Source organism: Pagrus pagrus (assembly GCF_965226575.1).
Source record: "Pagrus pagrus genome assembly, chromosome: 4".
Taxonomy (NCBI): Eukaryota; Metazoa; Chordata; class Actinopteri; order Spariformes; family Sparidae; genus Pagrus; species Pagrus pagrus.
In genome coordinates, this window is record NC_140188.1 from 13,980,261 (window position 1) to 14,001,536 (window position 21,276).

Here is a 21,276-nt window from a genome sequence, read left to right on the forward strand (position 1 = left end):
ACAGCAGACCGAAAAATGCAAATAAGTAAAATGTTTTGGAGGGTTTTGACTCCCTGCACAGTTGTCCAGTCTTCGGTCATTACTGTGTCTTTCTTTTGGCCTTTAACCTCCTTCTGGCCGCTCAGGATCACAGTGATGATGGACGATAAATAAGCTGAGATCAAAGCAGCTCTTGGCACCGTGTCATTACTCCGACTCCAGCTCTCCGCGGCCCCCGGCGCTCTGCATACCTTTCCGGGCTGGGCAGAGCCGGGGAGGCGCTCCAAGTGGGCCATCACCGGCTGAGGTGGGTGTGCGCTTCAGTCTGTATTTAAGACCGGCTGGTGAAGAGTTTGACTACATTCACTGACAGCATGGCGACCGACAAGAAGGCTCCTCTGGGCTCCATCGAGAACCCGATCAAGTTTAATGATCAGGACTTCAAGACCCTGCTGGAAGAGTGCCTGAAGTCCGGACAGCTGTTCGTGGACCCGGCCTTTCCAGCTGAGCAGAAGTCCATCGGTATGCCGGAAGATCCGGATCCAAAAAAGGCGATCAAGTGGCAGCGACCCAAGGTAGACCAGTTTTCACCACTGTCCTGATGTGCATTTGTGTCAAGCGCCAGTTGTTATCCAGATGTTGTGTTTTTGCTATCAGTGGTAAGAATCTTTGCTTCAATCATTTCTATCATGATTAAGTTGTAAAATAATGAAGATTCCAGTCTATGAGAGCAAAATACCTATCTGAGAATATGTTGCCACTATTTGAGGCATTCTGCAGGTACACCAATACTTCAATCTGGGCACAAAATTGTCTGCATGAACATGTCAAGATTTGTTATCCACCAAGTTGACAGGGACTTATCAACAGTGCTGCACAGCTGTAGACAGATGTGCAGCTGACAGTGATTCATCCAGGTGTGACTAAGGTCAGGAGGAGCCTATAACCTGGAGAAGTTTCCTCTCAAGAGGAAAGTAACCAAAGAAATAACAGTAATTACACTGAAAGTACTTTTAAAGTAGAGTAAAAAGGCACACTTTAAATTAAAAAGAGTATAAACTGAGGGTTATAGACAAAAATAAAAAGTGTGGACATGCAACTAATGTGTCTAAAATGTCAGAAAGTACTATTTTATTGATTTATTATTTGCTGAGCAACAGTCCCAAACCCAGAGATTTTCGGTTTCACATTATAGATGACCAGAAAATCTTCACATGTGACAAGCTGGAACCTGTGAAGGCATTTTTGCTTATAAAAGGATTTCAACAATACTTTGAAATTATCTTCTGTCAAAACTTTGTTTTATCTTCTCTTATTGCATCATGATGTTGACATATGCTTTGTCATAAAACCAGTTTGTGGTTTTGAAAACACTATGTTGCTCCATCTCTAAAGGAAATCAGTGAGAATGCTGTGTTTGTGGAGGGAACGACTGGAACCACCGATATCTGTCAGGGCCAACTCGGTGAGTACATCAGGAAAACTTCAACTTCCCTGCACACTAAACTCTGCTTCTCCTGTCGCTGCTCATCTGCCCTCCCCGGGGAACGACGGTTAATACTGGAATACGTCATGCTGAGTTGTCTTGATTTGCCCTTGCACAACATCATTACCTCATTACCACAAAACCAAAAGCTGAACCACTCCTTTACTTGGTTGTTCCTAATTTTTTAATTGCGATAAAATGTAGTGATTTAATGACCTGATTTCTGCACCATGGAGCCCCAGAGACCCTACTTCAAGAACACAGCGAGGGGGAAAGAGGATGCTCCCCAGATCTGCAGGGGGTCCGTACCACAACACAGCCCTGTCTTTAAATGCCCACAGACGCCGCTAAAATCTGTGTTGTTCAGTCTTTTTCTTATTTGTGGTAAACTATAAGATTGTTTTCTGCACAACAGCGAGCTCTCCTTCCTCCTCTGGGATTAGTGAATTGATGGTTTGTGTCTCTAGTTGCGTGCGGATGTGTTAATAGATCATTAAAAACCTCCCCTTCCTTCTCTTCTTCCATGTTGGAGTCTTATTGTGTCATTCAGACTGTAACCCAGGCTGTGTTTTCAATGATTTACGCAGATACCAACAGTTACTGCAACATCCCCACAAAAACAACATGGAACAGATGTTTGCTGTTTGAGAGGAATGTGGCTTATTATGTGTGTGTCTGTGTTTGAGAGAGAAAAGAGAAAAGAGTTTAACCTGCCTGAGATGAAGTGACGAAAGCATGAACCACACTTCACAGGAGACCGACGCCTTCAGGGCTCTGAGATCATTTGATATGTTAAAACAAATCTTTAATTCCAAAGAGAGACCAGGTAAAAATAGTACACTTTATTCAAGTATACCAAAGTTGCAATGAGTATACTTTTACTTTTTGTACTTAATTTAAAGTATATTTAAAAACTACTTCTTTGAAATACTTCAAAAAGAAGTAATTTATTTCAAAATAAAAAAAATGTATACAAAATTAAAAACCTATCCTGCAATATTTAAAGTTATATTTTAAGTGTACTTACTTTGTAAGTGTATTATAAATTGTACATGTGTACTTTTAATAATGATAGTAAATTACAAATACTTTTATTTACGTTTATTTAAGTATACTTACAAACAGTGTACTTTAATGTTAATTCATTTACTAAATTGTAAATACTTGATAGTTGTCAGTTAGTTTACTTTTGAAAAGTGTAATTATTTTGAAGTCCTTTGTAATGCGCTACTAAAGTGTACTTAAATTTCACTTTGTTATAAGTGTATTCAAGTATACTTACAAACAATGCACGTTAGAATCATCCAAAATGTAAAATATGCCTTTTTGCCATAACGTCTTCATGTGTTTGTCTTTTGTCTGTCAGGTAACTGCTGGCTGCTGGCGGCCCTGTCCTGTCTGACCATGCATCCCACACTCTTCGTGAAGGTGGTGCCATCTGGCCAAAGCCTGGCCAAGCCTTACGCAGGGATCTTCCATTTTAGGGTAAGTGTAGCTAGACTAGATGAACAGGCTTTTTGTTAATGAGATAAGTAGCTAATTAGACCCTTGATCAGGCCAGCTGAGACTCACACAGTGTTCAAAAACAGTCTTCCCTGATATGTTGATGCTTCACTGTACTGCCACCAGAGCCTCAGATATACATTCAAACTTCACATAAATCTAATTTCTTATATAGAAGTAATGTATTGTTGGACTCATGGTGGACTTCAGATGCCGCAGAAACAGATATATGATCTTTTTTTAATTACACACATTCTTCTTTCTTATTAAAAAGTTGTCACCTACAATAACCGCAATACAACTCGATCGCTCACAATTCAGTGGTAGATTCAGGTGCGTTATGCTCGTAGCGGCTAATGTTGCCTCAAGCTGCTAGCCTCATCAGAGATGAGTAGGGGGCAGAGGTCTGGCGAGCTCGCTTCTTTCTAACTCAACACCCCCAGATTATTTGTTATTTTCAAACTCTCGAGCCACAACCAAGTGTTTAAAACCTGCTTTCCTTCTCCACTGGTTTAAAAAAGAAGTCTATGTAATCTTATAAGACTGCCCTTCTTCTCACTTGATTTATTACCCCAGTAAACAGTTTCCTAATGAGTTTATGATCTCAATTGCTAGTTTCCAGCCTTCTACAATACAGCATGACGTCCATTTTGTAAATTATGGTTGCAAATAGACAAACAGGGTATGCTTTAGGGCATGGCTACCCTGTGATTAACAAGTTGCTATGGTGGTGTGGTTCTCATTCAGATCCAATCAGCATTGTCCCCACATTCACCTTCTCATCCAAATATGGTCACTTCTGGTTCCAAAAACCAATCTGGCCTAACTCCAACGCTTCAAAACTGTGGTCCACAAACCAATGGAGGACATCTCAGTGGGTTTGCACCAACACTGACTCAAGTGACATCGCTCAAGTCAATTTATCAGACTTCATGCAGCTCCCTCCCTTTCCCTTGGGTTACTCTTTATAGGTTCTGCTTTATTAGATAGTTCCTGTGTCAAAATCTAGTTGCCAGAAATGTATTAATTTAGCTGAATTGAAAATTACATACAGCACATTACAGAATTACTTCGTGTTTAATCAAATAAAATACAATCAAATAGTATTCCAGACATAATGTACATAATACACAGAGACAGGAATGAGACGTTATTGGGGGTCCAACAGGATATTTTACCCGCTGGGCCCACGAGCTGCCAAACAAGTTAATCAAAAGTTCTTGAGAGCATGTATAAAACGATTTTCCGTGTCTGCCTGAACTACCACAAGGCTTCAGAAGAAGAAGAAAATGATCAGTGCTGATCACAGACCAAATATGACACACAGTTTGTGTTGTGTTGTTCAATACTAAGGCCTAAGGCCCGAGTACAGTATGAGCATAAACGATTAAGTTTGATTGATATATCTGTTTACCTACTCTTATATTTACACTTCTTTTAATTTGATCTGATTTGGCTTTATTCTTTGAGAATCTACCCTAGTGAGATGCCTGCATATTTAGCTGTGGTGCCACAGCTCTGGCATTTAATTAATGGATCAAACAGGTATCAACTCATCTTGGAGACATCACTGCACGGTGGGCTCAGACTTTAGTAGAGACGAAACATAAAACCTCATTTTTATCACCTCATTAACAGTGCTAATTGTAATCTAGAGTTCATCATTCATCGGCTCTGACATGCACAGATCAATAAAATATCACCTCATTAGACAGATCAATCTTATCAAAGCAAACACTCTCGTTAGATATAGATCATTTTTATGCTATTTTTCCCCGGGGCGTTGGACCTTTAGAGACTGTTAGGGAGAATGTGACAAGACTTAACAAGCAGGACGGAAGGACTGGAAAGTAATTTTGCCCTGTCAGAGTGATGGGAGAGCAGTCCAGACATGTAGTAGTGACTACCCCTGGGAAACAGACACACACACACACACACACACACACACACACACACACACACACACACACACACACACACACACACAGAGCTGTAGGTATGAAAGGCCAGTGCAGGCCTGTTTTTGGTCGCTGTTGTGTACACACCGTTAACAGTACAGTACAGCTCCTTAGTCATGACCAGTAACTGCCTTGGGAGGCATTTTGATAGATTTAGTCAGACAAGAGAACAGTTTGTTCATTTAACTTCCTTCATAGAGCTCAGGGTTTTATTTCTGAGCTAAGATCTGGGCAACTGATACCTCCTAAATTCTGCTTTTTATTCTCTCTAAAAAAAATTCTGTCTTGCTGATTCTTTTGCTCTGGTTTGTGCTCGAATGTGTCATGTGATAGTCAGTGGCGGAAGAAGTACTCAGATATTTTACTTAAAAGGTATATTATGTAGGATTTTTAAAAAAAATCTATGTACAGGATCAGTCAAAAGTAAAGAAGAGGGAGAGGGAAGAGAGGCAAAATGGATGACGCATTAATTGGTTGTATTCACATAAAGTCCAGAGGGTTGTGTGGACCTGTGGAAGTGTTAATTTCTGCTTTTTTATTTTGAAAACAAAAAAATTACATTTCATTTCTCTAGATCACTGATTGGTGCTCGACCACCTCTGCTCTCTTTCTCTCTGTCTCAACCGTTGGGCCAGGCAGGAGGGGTCAATGTTGACCAACAGCAATGAACAATCCAGCACAGCATGCCTTTAAGTAATACGGTAGAAATACTCACTATGGTATCGCTAAAAAGTATTCACTATTTTACTATTATATTGGGGGCACCCTGAGAAAGAGAGCCTCTCTCTCAGTGAATCCTCCCCTGAATAAATAAAGCTTTTATACTTTTATGTACTTAAAGTTTGCTAACCTTAGCCACCATAAACTACTGTCCATAATAAACCAAGCAACAGTGAAGTGATTTGAGCAAGGGTGTGTTGTACTATCAATTCAACTTTCAATTTGTATGAAAATTGCATTACTTCTTCAATAAAGTTACAAAATCTTGCTTTAAAGAGCAGCTTTACTTTAATGGGAAATGGGGTTGCCCCTAGTGATGAACCCACAGATAATTTCCCTCAACTCTATGAAGCTTTACAGTGAGTTTTCACTTTTGTTTTTTCGGGCCACAACTTCCCTATTTTGTTTCACTCTCGACACTGTCATTGCTCCATTGTCAATGAAAACAGCTTTAAAAAGCACAAAATGGCAGACTGAAAAAATTAGGTCACAAGCAGGTGAACATAGTTGAGTGTTCAACAGCTAAATAGCCAGATATATTCACAAGAAACCAGAAACAGAACCGTAAACCTGGGCCCTATATTTACATGTTTTGGTGTTAAGTGTTTCATTTACAAATACCAGAATTTCCCTTTAAATCGGACTAAACAGCAGGATGTGTAAATTAGACATTGTTTTGATAACAAGTTCGACATATACACTTAAAGGGTGCTATATCATTGTTGTATTTTGTGTTGTTTCTGCTGCCCCCACGTGGAAAAAAAAAAAAATCAGTTGTTGCTGGTGAGAGCATAAATTTGACACATGACAGTTCAGGTGGTTTGGCTCTTTACACCCTGCCTTCCTCCACATTCATTTTCTTCCTGATTCATCCATCCACTTCTGCTTCATGCTCACGATTCCTCTTCCTATCTCTCTCCTTACGTGTCCCTGTGCAGTTCTGGCAGTATGGTGAGTGGGTGGAGGTGGTTGTGGATGACAGGCTGCCAGTACGTGAAGGCCGTCTGCTCTTCAGCTACTCTCACACCCGCAACGAGTATTGGAGCGCCCTGGTGGAGAAAGCCTATGCCAAGTCAGTTGCCACTACCAGCATATGTTTCTGGGTTGTAATGTCTGAAATCACCCACTCTTCTTCTTCCTGCGTGTGACTATGTACAGCGATTTGAAAAAAAAAATATAGCCACCGGAGTCCATTTTCTCACCTCTCGTATGCAGGTTAATGGGCTCCTATGGAAGCCTGAAGGGGGGCAACATATCAGAGGGAATGGAGGATTTCACAGGAGGCATTGCCTACACGATGGAGGTCTCGTCTCGTACCCCTCGAGTCATGTGGAGGTCTCTGACAGCTGCCCTTTCTCGAGGCAGCCTGCTCAGCTGCTTCATCGAGGTGCATACACACTTCACAATGTCCACACTACACAGGGAGGGGCCGATTCAGATCCACTGGAATTTGTCTTTTGTCTTCACAGGCCAAGAGCTACCGTGAGGTCGGTAAAGTGACGGGAAACGGGCTGATAAAGGGCCATGCTTATGCCCTCACTGACACTGACAAGGCCAGTATCACACAGAGACGACACTGTGACCAGATGTCGCTTTTTACTGATGCATCATCATCAATGTGGTGTTTTGATGTGTTTTGTTCTTTCTTCTTTACTTTCTCTATATCACCAACACGTTTTCTGTTTCTGCAATGACGACAGTTTGTCCACAAAACCACTGTTATCTAAAGACACTTGTGTCATCTCATATTATTCGATCTTAATCTAATTCAATGTGATTTAATCTCACTGATTGAATCACTCATCACATCTACATCTAACATAATCTCACTGAAATGTAATCTCATCTCAAAATAAATGGAATAGAATTAAATCAAATCAGTTCAAATCAAATCCAAATCAATCAATCAATCCATCTATCTAATTTAATCTAATATCATTTGTTCTCATCTAATTTAATCTAATTTAATCACATCACGTCTCTGAATGTCATTCTAATATCAAATAATCTGATCCAAGATCTTTTCATTTTAATCTAATCAATTTAAAATCTCTCTCTTGAATTTAATCTCACATCTTCTCATCTCAACCCATGTTGACCTGATCTAATCTAATCATATTACAATCTAATAATCTAATCTAATCTAATCAATCTAACATAGTTGGTTATTTTTTAGCACTTTAAAGACTTTTCATCTTTGTTGGTTTAAAAGTTGTGATTAAAAGTTCGTTCTTGATCTTGAAGACCATGTGATACAACTGAAAGCTCCAGAACAACTACTAATGGACCTTTAGGTGAGATTGTTTTGCCAACTGCTGTTTCCCAAGTCAATACACTTGCATCTTAATCTAATCTAATTTTATCTCATCTAATCTCTAAATACAAATACATTTAGATAAAACTTTGAATTGACAGAAAAATCTTTGCACATATAAAAAAACAAAACTTCATTATTGTTCCTTCTCTCTTTACGTTTTAGGTGACGAAAGGTTCAGATGAGACTTTGTTGCTGAGGCTGAGGAACCCCTGGGGTTTTGTCGAGTATCGCGGACCCTGGAGTGACAAGTGAGGAAGCTTCCTGTTAGAGAGCCCACTCGCTCACAGATTACAGAACCTCCACAGATGTTGACTTTCTTCTTTTCCTCTGTGTGTGTGTGTGTGTGTGTGTGTGTGTGTGTGTGTGTGTGTGTGTGTGTTTGTGTGTGTGTGTGTGTGACTGCAGGGGTAAAGAGTGGGATGACGTGGACAAAGCAGAGAAGGAGAGGATTGAGTTGAAAAAGAAAGAAGATGGAGAGTTCTGGTATGTGACAGATACTAAAACACGCCAACTCACACGACTGAACAACCTCTCATCAGTGGAGGAAGAAGTATTCAGATACTTTACTTAAATAAGAGTATATATATATATAGTATCACACTGTGAAAATGCTCCACTTCAAATAAAAGTCCTGCATTAAAAGTGTCAAAAGTATTATCAGCGAAGTAAAAGATAAAGATATTATCAGATATATATCAGAATCAGTTTTTATCTGATTGCCGATAAAATAAAATACTTTAAAAATGTGCTGCTTTGGCTCTGATGTAACCTGAAATCTGCAAAGTAACTAGTAATTAAAGTTTAAAAATAAATGTAGTGGAGTAAAAGTACAAGATTTGCCTCCCAAGTGTAGAAAATGTAAATACACAAGTAAAGTAGAATTACCTTTGTACTGAAGTATAGCACTTGATTAAATGTACTTAGTTACATTCCACCACTGCCTCTCACAAACAACAACACCTCTGACATGAATCATTTGGTCTTTCAGGATCAGCTCTGAGGACTTCTCGAAGCTGTTTGACATCGTGGAGCTCTGCAGTGTGAGTCCTGACACTCTTGAGGAGGGAAACACACCTGCCTCTCCTTCCTCTGCCGCCTCCCCGTCTACCTGGACCATCAGTGAACATGAAGGAGTCTGGGCATCGGGGAGCTCGGCCGGTGGTAGCCGCAAATACAGAAGTATGTTTGTGACTTTATATAATGTAACGAAGCCTCACCTGGAGATCATTTCTGTTGTCATAGTCTGTGATTTTTCCTCAGAGTCGTTCTGGAAGAATCCTCAGTTCGAGCTGGTTCTCACAGAGCAGGACTTGGCAGAGGATGAGGATGATGATGATGAAGATGATGACGATGATGATGATGATGATGAGGAGGAGGAGATGACCCCAGAGGAGAAGAAGATAGCCGAGAAACAGAAGGAGAAAGCCAAAAAGTGCACCGTGCTGGTGGAGCTGCTGCAGAAAAACCGCAGACAGAAGGATAAAGTCCACTTCCTCTACATCGGCTTCCACATCTACAAGGTAACATCTTCACTGCTCTGCTCTGAGTTCACTTACTGATTTATGAATAAACTCACACCTGTCTTTGTGTTTCTTCGTCTTCTTCACAGGTTCCCTCTGAGGTGAGTGCCTAATTTTCAATATAAACACATTGTCATTATCTGCTTAAATGAATACAAGAGCTATCTTATATTCTTAATAATAATTACTTAGTCTTATATGTGTCTTCATACAGCTCCAGGGTTTGTGTCTGAGCAGCAACTTTTTCCAGAAAAATCGCCCTGTGGGTCGCTCTGGGAAATATAGGGCTCAGAGGTAAAAGACCATCACGAGAGGAAATGACTGCTCATCAGTAATTATGTGATAATCTGTTCATTAAAGCAGAACATTCAGTGCTGATGCTTTTACTTGGTACGTTTAGGGATGTACAGTATATGCTGTGTTCACTGAATCAAGTGTAATCCACATTTCTTTCCTAAAAATTTGCACCTCAAACTCGCTGCCGCACTGAATTTCCAGGCATCTTCTTTTCTTCAAGGAAATGCTTTTAGCCCCAGAAGCATAACTCAAATGATTTAAAAACAAAATCAACTAAATCACCAGAATAAATGTTGGCATTGTACATTTCTGCAAACCACAAATATGTTTAAACTTTCCTTTGCATTTCATTTTTCAGTTTCATTTAGTGACAACAGTGCTTAAGGTCTGGTCAGGGTTAGGCACAAAAACACTTGATTTGGGTAAATAAAAATTTTGTCAGGTTTTGTTGCCACCATCCCTCCTCCTCCTGACAGGAAAGTCAACTCATATACATGTAATCTGAACTTAATATGATATGTATTGTAGAAATCCAAATTTGATATATGCGTAGTTAGCAGAAACGTACAATGCCAACATTTTATTCTGGTAACTGGGCTGGAAAAAGTCGTTCGCTAGCTTTCTCTATGTGGTGAGAAATAAAGAAAATTACCTAACTACACAAATAAAACTTTTTATCATACAAAATAAGAAAATTAATTTGGCCATCCATCCATGAAACCCATTTAACATCTTCTCTACAGTAAATTTAAAAGATGTAGACAGATTATTCCTTGGACCAAACATTTTTACTTGATTATTCAAAGTGGTATAGCTGATAGCTTGTTGTAAGTCAGTAATGTTCAGTCTTGAACTTTGTCCCTCAGGGGTGTGTGGAGGAAGCTGCACCTGGAACCTGGTAACTACATCCTCGTGGCGTCCGCGTATCGACCCAACCAACCCGGAGAGTTTTTTGTTCGCATCTTCTCCAAGACTGGAAACACTCTGGGGTAAGATGGAAGGGATTGGAAGAAAGTAATTTTTTCCTGTCCCTGTACCAGAAAAACAGCTCAATTTATGAGCCACCTCGTGTGAATGTTATCTGTGGAGTGTATGCGTCGCCTTGCGTCACAGATACCCACAACACTTCCTGAGGGCTCCACAGCACCCCTGAATCACCTCCCGCCTCACTGACTCTCAACAGTAGAGTCATCGTCACCCACACTCCCCTGGACCTACACTCACACTTACAGTGTGATCCCAACATTACACTTATGTATGATTTAGAAACATTACAATTAATCTCAACAACAACAGGCTGTTAAATCACTTCTCGTGGCTTCAGTGCTCCGACTCTGATGATCATCTTAATTTTCCAGTGGTGGATTCACCTAAGTCGTATTTCCAGTTTGTGTTATTTTATACTTCTACTCCACAACATTTTAGAGGAAAATGTTGTACAGCTATAGTTACTAGTTACTTTGATATTTACATACATACTCGTGATGAACTACAATACGATGCCGTGCACACCGGTGTTTTCAGTGATGTAGCTGATAAAACCTGCTCCAGTTGGAATAATGTAAAGCTCTGCCTGGATTTACATGTGATCACCTACGACAGAGATAAAGTTGTAATTTCTCCTGCAGCAAAATTAACAGGAGTCCTGAACTATTCTTATTGTTTTCATGGGGCTGCAAAGTTAATCAAGATCGTATCGAAAGTGAAAAATGGCCAAGTACAATATTCAAATCTCAGAAGCTGCAATTACTTGATAAAGATTAAAAAAAAAGTGTAGCGCTGCAGAGATGTTCTGACCTACAAATCTTGTTCTCCAGATGTAAGAAAACATGTTTGTTTGGTACAAAACCCAACAAATGTCACATCATAATGATTTTTAATAGTTTTTTTTTAAGTGAAAATGAAAATTGTGATGCAAAAATTATCATTCCCACTAATTGTGAATCACAATTAGTCAATCATCAATTTGACAATTTGACGATGTTGGAACTTCTAAATTAATACCTCTAAAATATCATGAAAACAGTGTGTATCATAAAATACCATGGGGAAAACTGACAGAACAATGAGGTCGTGATTAATGAAAAATCTTAATCAAAAGATAAATATAAAAAGGCTTTACCATGACTCTAGTCTGTAAAGTTATGTACCAATCAAGTCACTCACGCCTCTAAAAGAGGAAAAACCAGCTCCGAGTCAAGTAGAAGCCCTTTAGCAGCTTTCAGCACATAACTCACATTTCTTCATTTTACACAGAAAATAGTTTTTTGCTGCTATATTACTTTTCACAATCCCACATATAGGACCTTTAAGTAATGGATCTGAGTATATATATACACAACACAACACTTCTGAGTGTGTTAAGTTTAAACTGTATAAAAAGGACAATTTAAGAGTGCAACACTGGCAATCTGTTGGGTCTTTGTGTTTCAGGACTCAGGACTTCACCTGCTCCTCAGGCTTCCTCCCGGTGAGTTTAGTGATCTCGTCCATACACATTAAACTCCAGCCAATGGCAGCTAAATGTCAGAATATTGTATGTTTATGTTTGTTTGCTCCGAACAGCTTATGGCAGCTCCCGTCCCACCAGAGGATCACATGAGAGTTAAGAAGACTTTTGATGACGTGGCTGGCCCTGTAAGACTTCCTCCTCATTATACTACATCACTTCACTTTAATAAGAATAAAAATCTGGGGCCTTCGATTAAACAATCAAACTGATTTATTTTGCAGGATGACAGACTGAACGCCAAGGAGCTCAGGACGCTGTTCAACTCAGGTTCCAGTACATCGAGATTTTTATCTGAATATTACACAAGTGATCTCTGACTGTATGATACCTGTAATGGCCACTAGGTGGGAGCAGAGTAGCAACACTGTCAAAAGTTGGAGAGGTCACCAGTCTAGACAGAGGCTCACAGCTGCACTCAGAGTGCATTGAGCTGGGTGAAGTAATAAACGTGACTGAACTTTGTCCTCACCTTTACCTTCCCTCAGCTTGATCCAGTTTAAACCATTGTTTTCTTTCTCTGCATCAATCCGCATCACAGCTCTCGACAAAGATTACCATCTGCCACTGGAGACGTGCAGACAGCTCATCCTTGGGGAAGATGTATCCTTTCGTCCCCACTATATTATTTGACATTACAGTCTCCCTGAAGTATGATCCTTGTTTGACATACATCTGATTAAGTCACGCCTACAAAAGTTACATGTTCTTCATAGTTAACATCGCAACTGCTGCCGTTAAATACTTGACTGACCTCTGTTGGTTTCTCACTTCATTGGGGGCAGATGCTCACTGACAAAGGGGTTTAAAGCCCCCGCTCCTCCTCTGGCTGAGTCATCGTGCCGCCCCGCTGCTCACTTTCACTCTCCTTCCTCATAACTGTATCTCCTGTCCTGTTGAGATGTCCTTAACTCTGCTGGCAGACTAAAGGGCGCTGCAGTCTGAGCCGTAAACAAACAGAAACCCTGCTGTCCGGTCTGCGCAATCTGCAGGTACACTTCAGAGAGAGAGAGAGAGAGAGAGAGAGAGAGAGAGAGTGTGTGTGTATGTGTGTGTATGTGTGTGTCCATTATTTCTTAATCTGATTCTGCTTTCTTTTTCAGTCAATCTTTTTCCAGTTCGATGAGGACTCCTCTGGCACCATGAGCCCCTTTGAACTCAGTACAGCACTGCAAGCTGTTGGTATGCGCATGCACACACACCCACACACACGCATACACACCACAACGTGCGTACAGACGTTTGCTGCTGTTTGGCCTCACACCTTCGTCCACTCCTCTGTTTTACCAGGAATGCAGCTTGATGACAAGGTCGCTCAGCTGGTGTGTGAGAGGTTTGCAGCTGGAGAGACTCACATGCCATTCTGCAGCTTTGTGGCATGTGTCACCAGGCTGCGCAAGCTCTTTGGTAACACACACAGATTCACGCACAAACACACACACACTGTACATCCACACATACATTAAAGCCAAACAGAATGACCAGTAATCAAAAAAAATATCAATGAGTGTACACCAGCTGGTCCACTGTAAATAATTTGATCATTTCATGAAGCTCTATAGTAGTTGTTCTGTATTTTTGACTGGTGTCATCACTGGTGAATTACAACCAGAATACAATCGTAGTGAGGCTGTATAAAAGTGCCAAAAAGAACATTTACACTATGAATTTTTCAGTTTTATGGCGGGTGGCGACAAACGTTAAGGTGTATAACCTCCACTCACTATGACAAAGCAAGAGAAAAGAAACAAATGATTGAAGAGGCCATGTATTATATTAATATTTCATTTTTAAATATCACAGTTGACCTCAGTATCAGTTTATCTTGATATCCCCACTTTAGACCCATCTGCACTAAACCTGCTTCATAGTGCCGTCATTTGATTATGACAGGCCAAACAGGCACTTTAAGTTACATGTACAAGTTCATTGGCTGACAAGTAAGACCACCATTAATCAATGAAAACATAATTTTACTTAAGAATTGTTAATTTTTTGTAACATTCTTTGTTAATTAACATTTCTTCAGAACATTTTTAACAAATTATGCTTTTAAAAAGTGATGGGGACAAAACTGACGATTTCAAAAAATGACACCAAGGCTCAGATGGTTTAATTTACAGTTTTGTTTAAAAAATAATTTAAATGTTTTACCTAAAAGTAAATATTAGAGAAAGCTACAAAATGAGTACAAATCTGTTCAACAGAAGTTTGTTTTTTCTTCTTTGCTGCCACATTAATCATCTCATGAACCCTCACATTCATCTTGTGACATTCTTGAAGTAAGACCACAGGCTGGAAACCACTGGGCTTGACTACCTAACTGAATATAAAGTAGATTAAACTAGCTTCACCTTGACCAGCTACGACCTGAAAGAGTGGCATTACATAGTGTTGCATCAGCATTAACACTCAGCGGACGTTTTACTGCAGAGCAAGTACTTTTGCTTTTGATATATTTTGCTGATCGTGCTCAACGTTCTTTTACTTCAGTAGGATTTTCAATGCAGAACTTGTCCTTTGAATGTAGAGTTTTGCATTGTTGTGTTGGTACTTTCATTAAAATAAAAGATCTGAGGACTTCTTTCAACAGAAGACTGTTTCTACAGTTTGCTTTAGATGATTTACATGTGTGCAGATGGTTTACATAATAGATTTTATGCACATTCAGAATTTTAGTAACAAGCTCAGGATGTTTGCCAGGACCTCAGTTTGAAATCACTAAACATGAAGCAGAAGTTACTGAATGCTGAGCCTTTTCAAAGACACTGTGTGTAGTCATTTCCTCCCTTCTTCTACTCAGCTCTGTATGAATCAGAGACCAGTCAGGAGGTGAAAGACAGAGGGATCAACTCTGTGAGTACCAGGTCAAATATTCTGTTATGTGTTCATACTGACCTGGACGGGCTTTTGACTCTCTGTTTCTGCTCTCTCTGTTTGACTGTCGTCCCTCCCCAGTGGCTGCTTCAGTTCCTGATTGTATGAAGACGAAGCTTCACCAGTTGAGCCACAGCATACTGCTGATTCGAAAGCAAACGTAACACACATTACCTGTATTTCAAAAATGTTTATCCACGAGTGCCTTATTCCATTTAAACTAACGGTTAGTTATGCTAATGTTTTATTCTTGCTTCATCTCGTATTATTATCTTACTTTTGCTAAATCCTTGATTTACTGTAGGTTCAAGGTTCAGCTCATAGTAGAGCTGCAACAAGTAGTCGATCAATCGATTAGTCGATAGAAAGAAAATTTGTTTCCAACTGTTTTAATAATCAATTGATCGTTTCAGTCATCAATTATTTTTTATATTTGTTCGTTCCAGCTTCTTAAATGTGAAGATTTGCTGCTTTTCTTTAGGTCTAGTCTTTAGGTTCTGGGTTGGACAAGAGAAGCAATTTGAAAATTTCACTTTTCTTCTTCTTTCTTCTTCTTCTTTTCTTTCTTCTTTTTTTTTTTTTAAATAATTTTTTGCCTTTTCATAAAGTGAACAATTAATCAATTAATTAATTAAACGTGAGTTTGGCCCTATTTTATTGTTATTATGCAATATAGATTTGCAAAATGAAATGCAATATTCATATACTTAAATTAGAGAAGTATAAAATAGACAATGAAATAGAACAAAATGTATTAAACCAGCTCTAGAGGAAAAACTGAAAATACTGATTTTAGGGAGTAAAGAATTGCGGTATCAATATATCGGCCGTTAAACACACATATTTTCCAATGATGAACAATTGTGAGAAGATATGCAAACAAGATATTTTACAGTTTAACAATAAACTTTATTGTCTAAAATGACTATGACATTAAACTTCACTGTGAATCTAATAATTATAAATAACCCCAAGTATCTTTTTCTGTACCATAATCTCAGCTCAGTATGCAGCGCCGTCACTTCATTGTTATGTAACACTGTTATATTACTCCACATTGTAATAAAGAGAATTTCATAATTACAGATGTGAGTTTAAATGTGTCCTTGTCTTCTCAAAGCATCTCAAAGAAAATAGTTCCAAAGACCAAATATAGTCCACATCATCACCCTCGTTCCCAGAATAATAATCATGATCTAAAGTGGCTCTGTAGAGATTGTGTAATTATGAAAAGAAAACGTGTTTCTAAAGATTAAACTTGATTGAAATGGCACAAATAACCATTCTTACACAACTGAGAGAAGCGAAATCACTGCATCCCCAACAGTTTAGTCATCTATGCACACATGAGCTTACCCTGGGTAATATCTGTGCACACACACACACACACACAGTCAGAGTGAGTACTGCCTGCCCCACTGAGGGTGTGAGGGTGATGTCTCAGCAGCGCTACACGCACCATCTCTATTCTTATCGCACTGACGCCACGTACAGCGTCAAACACACACTCGCCCCCTCCTCCACTACGTTCCCTCACTCCCTCCATCCATCCCTCACTCACTCTTTCTCCCCCCCTCCTGTTCTCTCTAGTAACTGACTTGAGTCTCACAATCTGCATCCTCCTCCTCCTTGTTACACACTGGCTGCACACAGGTGACTGCACGCATACGCACTCACACACACGCACACACACACACGCACACACACACAGACTTCAGCGTATGAGCAAATGTCCTTTCTACACACGCGGCTATTAATAGCACCTTTGCTCACACACAACTTCCTGTTCATCGTTAGGTGAATGCACACAGGTTGTCCTCGGCAACCGTCCATCTACATTGTGATGGAGGAGAGAAAGTAAAGGAAGGGAGAGGAGAGTGAGCCCATAGATTCCTCTCAGCATCCGGCCTCTACATCAACTCAACCTGCTTTATTATTTTATTTGGATTTTTTCAAAACCCCGTGCTTCCTCTGGTTTGTGTGTCTGAGTTCCAGCTCTGCAGGAAGCCAACCAGTATGACAACCGTAGCCTCAACAAGGCACGTAAAATTAGGTAGCCTATCTACAGCCCTCATAGCAAACATGAGATGTGCCCACTCTTCTAGTGTCACCCTCTGTTTGAGGAAAGCCAATTAACAAGACTCTACAGCCATGTTAGCAGCTTTGTGAGGCTGTACTTTGGCACAGTGGTGCTTTGAGCTAAATGCTAATGTTAAAATGCTAACATGCTGACAATGATAATGCCAACATCTAGATGTTTACCATGTTCAGCTGCTAAGCGTATCATGTTGCCGATTTAACGTTTGCCTATTTGCACTTAACACATGAAGCAGCCGAATCTGATGTCAAGTTTTGATCAAATTCTAAGTTTGACCTGATGATGGCGCAAGATGAAAAGTCAAGGGATTCTCAAAGTTATTACAATTCATCCTCTGGTGACCATGAATGCATGAACAAAATGTATCCATCCCTTCAATAATTCTGTTAAGATTAAACACTTTCTTTCTCTCGAACGTTGAATCTCACCACTACATGACAAACCACAACACTGAAACAAAGACTGATTGTTGATTAAAAATATTAGGATTGCCAAAATATGATCATCTCCTTCCAAACTGTATTACTGAATTTCTCAGCAGATAATTGGTAACAACTGGCATGTTGGGCTTTAAATAGACAAAAAACACAACAGATACAATTTGTAAGAAAAAATGAAAAAGACAAAAAGGGGATTTGGGGCACCAATGATAAATAAAATGTCACAAATTTACATGGCACATATTTACAAATACTGTATTCAACCCATTGGAAGTTTTTATGTGTTATTGTTTTATAACCGTGAATCAAAGAGGATTTAATGTGTCTTTTAAAATTATTTTTGTATTGTATCAACAGAAAAACACTCTTTACTGTCAAAGTGAAAACAGATCTCTACAAAGCGATCTTAAATAACTGCAAATTAAATTTCAAAATACTTCTCATTAGTATCCACCTTCTTTCAGAGAGCAAATCACCTGCAGTCATTTGGTTTATAAGTCACATTTGTTATCTCAAGTGTGTGTAGGAACTGTATATTTATACATATACATTTAGTGGAGTATCTATCTATCTATCTATCAATACAGTGATGTAGCTAAGTGTTTACTACTACTTCTAAGTTCTATACCTTTACTTTATTATATTTATACAGTGAAATTATCCTGTGCAATATACCTTTACATTGTTACTATTTTTATGTTCTATTTTATTGTCTTGCTTTATCTCATTTCATCTTTATCTATCACTCAATCACTTTATTCCCTCTGCTTCTGACTCCTGAAAAGCTCTTACAATTGAATTTCCCTGGTGCAGGATCAATATAGTCTTATCTTAAATGGGGTAGTTAAATCGTTATATGAAAGCTGTTAAGCCTTTAATGGTATTATGGGTGTGAGGGTGATTCTGGTTTGTCAGGTATCATGATTGTTATCTACCCGGTCCTCATAAATAATGTTATATAACAACAAAGACTTCAACAGAAGAGCGCTGTCAGATCAAAAGAAAGAGAAACAGTCTGTGGCTGATCCACAAGGATATAACTGTAAACTGTGTGCCCTCCCTCATAGAGAGAGTGTTTATTTTGTCTTTTCGCTCTCTGTTGATTCGTTTCTCTCGACAGCGGCTGTGCTCATCCTTCCACCTGCTCCTCTCTTCTCCTCTTTTCTCTTCGCGCCGTCCTCCCCTCGCTCCCTCCCTCCCCCCAGCTGTCCTGTGGGATGTGATGATGCTCTGACAGGCTTGGCGTCTGTTCTTGGAGGTGCCGGTATTTATGTGGCACAGTGGCGGGGGCTGGTACAGGAATAGTGCTGGAGTTGTAGTGTATGGTGTGGGAGTGGAGATCTGGGGAGGGCTGGGATGGTTTGAGAACTGTGAGATTTTTAAGCCATTGTATAGACAGGAGGGAGACCAGGGAGGATTGCGTAAGTTGGCTCCCTGGCTGCAAATTTAGCCTGGGCTCGCTCACGCATAAATTTGATGAGCTGTGCTACCTCAGTCGTCAGAGCTGGAGTATTTAAAGATGTGACTGTGTGTTGGCATGGGAAGTAGGGTGTATTTATTGTGCGTGTTTATTTACAAGTCGTGAAGACTGATCATGGATAATTTGAGATACAAAGAGCAGTATTTGCATCGACAGTACAGCGCCTCTCCCCTCTTCTCTCTGTTCCTTATCCTGTTGTTACTGCTTATTTTCTACATGGCAGCTGGTTGAAGACGGTGGTGACCAGGTGTCTCCTTTAGTCCCAGACTGCCACAGAAATATTACAGTGATGTAACATCTCACTGAAGCTCCTTTTTTTCTGTAACTTTCAGTGCTCATATAACTCTATGACATGAATAAACTTCGACAGCAAGAGATCTTTCAACTTTCTCCACTGAAAGGGCATCCTAGTGGGCACTGTATCATGTTTTCTCCACTGGAAGAGCAGCCTAGAGAGCACTGCATCCCATTTTCTCCACTGAAAGGGCATCCTAGAGGGCACTTTATCACATTTTCTCCACTGGAATGGTACCCTGGAGGGGACTTCATCATGTTTTCTCCATTGGAAGAGCAGCCTAGAGAGGACCTCATCATGTTTTCTTCACTGAAAGAGCACTCTAGAGGGTGCTTGAATATGTTTTCTCCACTGGAAGAGCAGCCTAGAGGGCACTACATCACATTTTGTCCACTGGATGAGCAGCCTTGAGGGCACTTTATCATGTTTTCTCTACCTGAAGAGCAGCCTAGAGGGCACTGCATCACATTTTCTTTTTCACTCTAGAGGGTGCTTGAATACATTTTATCCACTGGAAGAGCAGCCTGCAGGGCACTTAATCATGTTCTCTCCACTAGAAGAGCACCCTAGAGGGCACTGCAGGCACTTGTATTGTATTGTATTTTCATTTTATTAGTAGTATTTTCATTTTTCATTATGTTCATTATGTTAACTCCACTGGAAGGGCACTCTAGAGGGTGCTTGAATTCATTTTCTCCACTGGAGGAGCCGCCTGGAAGGCACTTCGTTACATTTTTTTTTATCACGTTTTTCCAGCTTGGAAGAGCAGCCTAGAGGGATTTTCATCATGTTTTCTCCACTGGAAGGGAAACCTACAGGAGACCTCTTCATGTTTTCTCCACTGAAAGGGGGCACTTCACGTTGTTTTAGGGTAGCCTATAGATTACTCTTTAATATAACATGTCAGAAACACTACTTTAAATGTGTACATCAAATGTCTTTTTGAATTTTCTACTACATGTTTTCCATTTTTCTCAGCAGACTCTCTGACAGGCGGTATGAGTGAAGATCACAGCTAGTACTCTGAACTGATGTCAGCAGTCACTTTACACACATATTTTTCTCACAGTAAACCTCTCACACAGGAATGTTGGTTGAGACCTCGGCAGGCTGACTGTTTAAACAAGAAGCTGCTTCTTTTGCAGCATTAATCATTTATTTGAATCATTTAACAGTGTGACTAATGTCACATGACGAATATACGATGATGTGATAACTATTAAAACTAAAAATAACGCTAACAAAGGACAAAAAAATAGCTGAAAACCTGTCCACATGTGCGCAGAGGGGAAGAATGTGCAAACTTAAACACAAATTGCTGCCGTCAGACGTTCGTGCCTGCGTTACTCAAATACCCCACGGCGAAACTCATTTGAGATTCCATTCATGACTTGAACACCATGTCATCGCTGTGTGCTGTGCTCGACTTTTGTGCGGAAATGTGGTTTCAACTGCCTCATAATCATTTACACAGTTTACATAAAATTTACTGGCTGGTTGACTGGCTGTTAAAACTTAGTCCAGATATTTCCACTGATCTGAGAGATGATGACCAATATGCTCTTATGCTTAGTGGGATTTTTCTGGAAAATTCTGTTTGTCAGTGCTTTTTTAAAGTAAACATAAAAATGCGTTGTAACCATGGTTGTATAAGCTCACAGGGTGAAAACAATTGTAATTTAACTGCCTGTTTGGATTTTAACTATTATATGACAAAGAAGTGAAACATATTTCAGTGGTGGCGGAAGAATTATTCAGCTTTTTTACTCCTGACAGTGTTATATTATCATATTACCA

At 39.7% G+C, this 21,276-nt stretch overlaps 1 protein-coding gene and 2 long non-coding RNA genes across 6 annotated transcripts in view; 1 reads left to right on the forward strand and 2 right to left on the reverse strand.

The window, feature by feature from the left end:
* On the forward strand, positions 1–16,253 carry capn12 (calpain 12). The gene is made up of 22 exons (XM_084351100.1): positions 1–554; positions 1,375–1,444; positions 2,832–2,950; positions 6,585–6,718; positions 6,862–7,033; positions 7,116–7,199; positions 8,126–8,211; positions 8,369–8,446; positions 8,952–9,142; positions 9,224–9,483; positions 9,573–9,584; positions 9,698–9,777; positions 10,647–10,769; positions 12,214–12,250; positions 12,346–12,417; positions 12,514–12,559; positions 12,831–12,892; positions 13,213–13,281; positions 13,393–13,471; positions 13,580–13,696; positions 15,093–15,145; positions 15,248–16,253. The coding sequence occupies exons 1-22, from the start codon at positions 354–356 to the stop codon at positions 15,272–15,274; spliced, it is 2,172 nt and encodes a 723-aa protein (XP_084207226.1). The 5' UTR covers positions 1–353; the 3' UTR covers positions 15,275–16,253.
* Positions 9,332–9,755, reverse strand: LOC311256239. The gene is made up of 3 exons (XR_014622462.1): positions 9,672–9,755; positions 9,542–9,592; positions 9,332–9,417 (listed from the first exon to the last, which is right to left on the reverse strand). It is a non-coding gene; the product is annotated as an uncharacterized lncRNA (long non-coding RNA).
* Positions 12,485–21,276, reverse strand: part of LOC311256237 — a 19,227-nt gene continuing 10,435 nt past the window's right edge. For 3 of the 4 annotated variants that reach the window (XR_014622456.1, XR_014622458.1, XR_014622459.1), the window contains 2 exons: positions 15,188–15,306; positions 12,485–13,275 (listed from right to left, as the gene is read on the reverse strand). This is a non-coding gene — a long non-coding RNA (uncharacterized lncRNA). Of the gene's footprint in view, positions 13,276–15,187; positions 15,310–21,276 lie in introns of all 4 variants that reach the window. The other variant, XR_014622457.1, reaches the window with a different exon arrangement.

Excerpts from the sequence above, each read along its gene's own strand:
- capn12 (XM_084351100.1), top strand. The coding sequence starts at position 354 with ATGGCGACCGACAAGAAGGCTCCTCTGGGCTCCATCGAGAACCCGATC. Across the intron at positions 6,719-6,861 it reads GTGGAGAAAGCCTATGCCAA|GTTAATGGGCTCCTATGGAA; the intron begins GTCAGTTGCCAC and ends TCTCGTATGCAG. Across the intron at positions 12,418-12,513 it reads TTGATGACGTGGCTGGCCCT|GATGACAGACTGAACGCCAA; the intron begins GTAAGACTTCCT and ends TTTATTTTGCAG.